Genomic DNA, 5,640 nt, shown 5'->3' with positions numbered 1-5,640 from the left:
ATGGCTTCTGCAGTTAACAACAAATCGAAAAACATACTCGATATCGTTAGAGACGGATCGATCAGATGGCTGAATAAGAGCCATAATTCGTTTCACGATGAGTTTGAAGAGATGAAACGCTGTCCCTCTGCTGCTGACAAAAACTGGATCTGCGAGCTCTCTTCAGTCGCCAATGCAATCGTTCGTAGATGTTCTAAGTAAGCTTCTGTTTAATTGAAATGAAAGCTTGTTTGTGTAGTTATTATCTGATGATCGCAGACTCCTCAATGTTTCTGCGGATAAGCTTCGTGACAGCTTTGAGGCGGTGGCGTCTGACGTCACCAAAGCTCCGTCGCGGTATGCTCGGAATTTTCTAGAATATTCATGTTTTAGGGCTCTTGCTGCCACTACGCAAGTGAGTGGTTATATGGAGGATAAAAGGTTTAGAAGATTGACATTTGATATGATGCTTGCTTGGGAAGTTGCAGATGCTGCTAGTCAACCTTCCATACATGTATATGTGTTTCTTGTAATAAGATATTATTTATTAGAAACATGATCAAATACATTTTATTCTTAACATGAAAACAGTGAGAACTAGTTTGCTGTTATTATTAGGTTTATTTTTATAAGTGTTTGCTGTTATTTTTTGTTCGTATTTGCTAATTTTCGATTATAAGACGTTATAAGTATTTGCTTCTTTATATTTTGTTGTTATTATTAGATTTTTTCTTTTGCTGATATAAGTATTTGCTGTTATTATTTTGTTCTTGATTTTGATTCTTTTGTTGTAATTTTTAGGTTTTTTTCTATATTATTTTAAATAATTGTTTATGTAGATTGGTATTGTAGTTGGTATTGTTTTTTACGTTGTCATTTTTTTATAAATTGGTATTATTTCATTCGTTCTCATGTTAAGACTAAAATGCACATGAACCTTCCCCTTATTTATTATACATTCATACTCAATAATAATAATAAGAATATGCAGATAGATGAGGATGCAACTGTGGGCATAGAGGCTTTCTCCAGAATAGCTCCAGCAGTGCCTATTATAGCTGATGTAATCATCCGAAATTACATTTTTGAGTTTCTTACTTCATCAACCCGAGGCAGGCTTCCATTTTGCACCTTTGACAAATATCTTATTGGATTGGAAAGGTACTGCATGAATACCTTTTTTTTTTTGTTTTTTGAGAAAAATTGTATAAATGTTGTGTTTGCTATGATTACTGTAAGATTGTGGAAGACTGAATTGATTTCCATTCAATATGTGATCACAACAAAATGAAAAACATTAAAAAAAGGTAGTAAAAATATTAATTAATAAAAAATTAAAAAACTAGTTTCACTCTCTGTCTATGACTTGTAAGTCCTAAAAACCTTCTTGTTTTGCCAAAAACAAAAATCCATATTTTTCAATACTTGACTTTAGTTTGGTTTCACTCTCTATATTCTGTAATCACCTATTATATGGAAATCAATTCAGCCTTTCATGTAGTTTTTTAAATAAGCAATTTAGAAGATTTTATGCATTTTGAATACACATTGAGCAAACTTCATGAGCATACTAAACAAGGGTGATCAAACTTGACTTTCTCACTGGGCTATTCATCATCATCATCATCATCATCATCGTACTCAGTATATCCCACCAATAGCAAAGCTATGGTAGGGTCTGAGGAGGGTAAGATGTAGACAACCTTACCTCTACCTGTAGGAATAGAGAGGCTGCTTCCGGTGAGACCCTCGGCTCGATAGTAGTTTTGCATCAAGCCTTGGACATAAGGCACATAACACTCAACCATTGGCACACCGGTCGATTGGTGCATGCACCCTTGTCTTTCGGCTATCAACGCCACCACATGATGCCTGATAAACCTTCCGCCACTTTTAACATTATTTTCACGATATTAGTAAAATAACGTCAAAATAGTGCAATTTCACTTTTGCCCACCCGAAGGTTCACACATTATTCTTGACTTTTCTCACAGGGCTATTAAAAAACTTAAATCTAACTCAGAGTCATCTCTCCTTTTATCTCAACGATCCGGAAGAGGGGAAAGGATTATAGAACTTGATGGTACCGTCACCACACAACCAGTTCTTCAACATATTGGGATTTCAACTTGGCCTGGTGCGTTAATTAGTGAACCTTGATCATTGAATTAGTCAACCTAGTTATATTGCTGACGAACTACATGTCTTCTTGCATGAATTGATGATGTCAGGTCGGTTAACTCTGACAGATCATGCTTTGTACTTTGAAGCTCTCCGTGTCGTGTCGTATGATAAGCCCACAGTTTATGAGTTGGCAGATGACTTGAAGCAGGTGGTCAAGGCTGAGTTAACTGGCCCATGGGGGTCAAGACTTTTTGACAAGGCGGTCTTGTATAAGTCAAATGCTTTGTAAGACTTAAAGCATATGCTATTATCATGTTTATCACTATAATTTGCAGTGTTGTAGAACTTCCTAGGCGCTAGTCGGCCAGTGGGGTACCAACTACCGATTAGCTGAAAGTTAATCTGTAACTCACCTATTAATCCCAATTTTTACATCACTGATAATTTATAGAGATGACACCTCTACTAATTAACACTGTTAACTATAATGTAGATCAGAACCGGTTATTATAGAGCTTCCAGAGCTCAAAGGGCACGCCAGGCGAGACTATTGGCTAGCCATCGTACGTGAAGTTTTATACGCGCACAAGTTTATTAGAAAATATCATATTACTGGTGCTGAACGGGATGAAGTACTGCTAAAAGCCTTATTTGGAATATTAAGAATACAAGCTCTCAGTAACATGAACTCCATAGTGCCACTATGTTATGAGGCATGTCTTATGTACAATGCTTGTGATCAACTGCCAGGTGGTGACAGGATATTGGAAACAATTGCTACAATGTTGACTTCTAAAGAGAAAGAGGCTGAAAGAAATAATAGTAAACATAGTGATGGAATGCATTCGGTATCAGCTACTACTTTGGCTTCTAGCCTAGGGTTTGTATTTGGGACAAATGCCAATATGCCTAAACAATCACTGATTAATGTTGGTGAGCTAACTGTTGGAGAGATGACTCCTTTGGAGAAAGCTGTAGAAGATTCTAGAAGCACTTATAAGATGGTTGCAGATGCACAGGCAACAGTTGATGGAGCTAAAGTTGAAGGCCTTGACACCAATTTGGCTGTCCTTAAGGTTTTGCGAACAAACAAAGAAAGAAAAATAGCATTTTTGTTTCATTTGCATGCGTGTTTTGTAGAGAGAGCAAGTTGAGTCGGTTTAATCTCGGATCTGTCAAACAGTTTTCTTTAGCTAAAAGGGGAATGGGTCAAACGGGTTGAAAGTCACCTAAAATCAACTTTTAATGCATACCAATCTCCTAAATGTAGTGCTATTTAAAAATTTCGCGGCTCGAGGCTTGCTCGAAGTTGGCTCGTTTGTAACGAGCTGATCCCGAGCCAAGGTAAGCTACCTTGTTGGCTTGCTCGCTTTGGCTGTTTAAATTAAAACCCAATTTTAATATATATAAATAATAACACAAATTTCAATACATGTATTTATAAATTATAAATAATGTACTTTACAAAGTCTGCATTATGTTTATGTTAAAAATATAGAATTTTGTTTTTATGAATATATCAATATGTGTTAAATAAAAAAAGTATTTCCAACTTTTTTAAAAATATATGAGCTAGCTTGAGCTTTTGATGAGCCAAGCTCGAGCTCAACATTTCAACTCGTTAAGATAGATGCTCGGCTCAGCTCGTTTACAGCCACACCAAAATGTATTTATTAAAATAGATTATTTTGTAATAATAGGGTTTTTGTATTCATAACTAACACATGAACTGTTTATTAAAAGTATAAAAAGTACTAAAAGTGTTTGCGAGTCAGCCCAACTTGATTTGGTTAGTTTCGACTCAAATCTGTTTGGACCTATTACCCAAACTGGATGGCCCATTCAGTTTTTCAGCTCTAATGTTTTATAAGGAAGTTAAGTTTGAACGATGCAGCAGCACAATTTACCCACCGAAATGTTGGTTTTTGTGTTAATAATTTTGTAGCATTTATCAAATTGCATTGAAATTTCATTGTCCATCATGATAAAACACTGATTATTGATTTTTTTAAATTTGCAGGAATTGCTTGTTCCTTTAATTAACCTTGGGAATCATCTTCTTGCACTATTATACTGGGAAGAGCCTGCAAAATCCCTTGCATTCTGTATAATATTCGCATTTATCATTTACTGGTCAGCTAATCTCCTAAATATCTTATTTCCCGCTAAATTGTTCGAATCATTAATTATATCATGTTTCCTTGTGTAGCGGATGGCTGGCTTACGTATTTGCATTTCTACTCATATTTTTTGCAACAAGTATGATGCTAACCCAATATTTAAGTGGAGGAAAAGCAGTTAATAACCTTAAAGTCATCGTGCCTCCACCAATGAACAAAATGGAACAGCTTTTAGCTGTTCAAAATGCAATTTCTCAAGCTGAAGAGTTAGTAAAAGAAGGAAATGTTGCTCTTTTCAAACTGCATGGCCTTTTATTATCCATATTTCCACAGGTAATGTTTCCCCTATTGAGTTAAAAACTGCTACATAAAATTGAACTAATAGAAATTTTACGAATGGTCCGTGCGATTTGGCCATATTGCAAGTCTTGTCCTCGGATTCTAAAAATTGCAAACTTAGTTCAAACATTTGTTTTGTGAGAGGGTTACATGATTAGTTCCCACCATTAATCCAAGTTAGTTTTTAACAGAAAGCGATGTCATGTGCCGTTTATGTAAGGGTAATCGTGTCTTTTAAAATTTAGAACCCTAATAAAATATTCCTTAAAACTGTTTTCCAGAGCTACTAGCATCGACTCCATCACCTTCACTTATACACTGAACCTTTGATTTTGCACTGACCTTCAAGGAACATGAGCACCTTCAAGCACAAGGAAGGCAGAATGTGATGGTTCCAAATTTGAAAAGCCATATTACCCACACATGAATGGCACATGACATCGCTTTTCCGTTTAAAACTCATTGGTATTAACGGTAGGGACTAAACGTGCAACCATCTCACAAATGCTCATATTAAATTTGCAATTTCAAAATATGGGGACCAACTTGCAATATGGTCAAACCACAGGGACCATTTATGCAACTTTCTCAACGACTAATCTTGTGTTTTGTGTGTGTTCAGGCAAGCAATAGGTTTGCATGTGCGCTAGTGGCTTTAGCTTTATTTTTTACCGTTATACCCTTCAGATACGTGGTTCTATTTACTTTTTTGGAAGAGTTTACCAAGTTTTCGCCTATGAGAAGGGCAGAGACGGAAAGATGGATGCGGAGGTTGAAAGAGTGGTGGATTAGTATACCCGCAGCTCCGGTGGTTATTGAAAGAGCTCAAGAAGATAAAAAGAAGAAGTAATGCAACTGCATACCTTGAACACATGAAGCATGATGCATTTGGGCTGTGTATGTATATAGGTTATAAATTTGTTATTTTGAGTTGTAGCTTCATGTTTTGTTTGCTAGAGTTGGCAAAAGAAAAAAATGACCGGTGACCTAAAAAGAAAACTTTTTGTATAGTTTTTTTTAGATCTTTTTATAAATAATTAATCTGTTAAGGTTTATTATTAATTTTGTATTATTATAG

General features: G+C 35.7%; 1 protein-coding gene across 1 annotated transcript; it reads left to right on the top strand.

Annotated features, from left to right (window-relative positions):
• LOC143580653 (uncharacterized) lies at nt 1-5,426 on the top strand. Its single transcript, XM_077063620.1, has 9 exons — nt 1-180; nt 239-493; nt 971-1,140; nt 1,974-2,116; nt 2,211-2,388; nt 2,597-3,179; nt 4,124-4,236; nt 4,313-4,556; nt 5,185-5,426. Exons 1-9 carry the CDS (start codon nt 1-3, stop codon nt 5,410-5,412), a joined length of 2,094 nt encoding a protein of 697 aa, XP_076919735.1. The 3' UTR covers nt 5,413-5,426.
• Nucleotides 5,427-5,640: the final 214 nt, after the last annotated feature.

This window comes from Bidens hawaiensis, unplaced genomic scaffold (genome assembly GCF_021521415.1).
Source record: "Bidens hawaiensis isolate Kalapana, Puna unplaced genomic scaffold, B.hawaiensis_p1.1 tig00030545_1, whole genome shotgun sequence".
Taxonomy (NCBI): domain Eukaryota; kingdom Viridiplantae; phylum Streptophyta; class Magnoliopsida; order Asterales; family Asteraceae; genus Bidens; species Bidens hawaiensis.
The sequence above is the reverse complement of the archived record's forward strand: the minus strand, read 5'-3'. Positions and strand labels throughout refer to the sequence as shown.

What these genes read in the sequence shown, in the direction of transcription:
- LOC143580653 (XM_077063620.1), top strand. Translation starts at nt 1, where the DNA reads ATGGCTTCTGCAGTTAACAACAAATCGAAAAACATACTCGATATCGTT. An exon ending in CTAGTCAACCTTCCATACAT is followed by an intron (nt 494 to 970) that starts GTATATGTGTTT and finishes AAGAATATGCAG; the next exon opens with ATAGATGAGGATGCAACTGT. An exon ending in TATCTTATTGGATTGGAAAG is followed by an intron (nt 1,141 to 1,973) that starts GTACTGCATGAA and finishes CTTTTCTCACAG; the next exon opens with GGCTATTAAAAAACTTAAAT.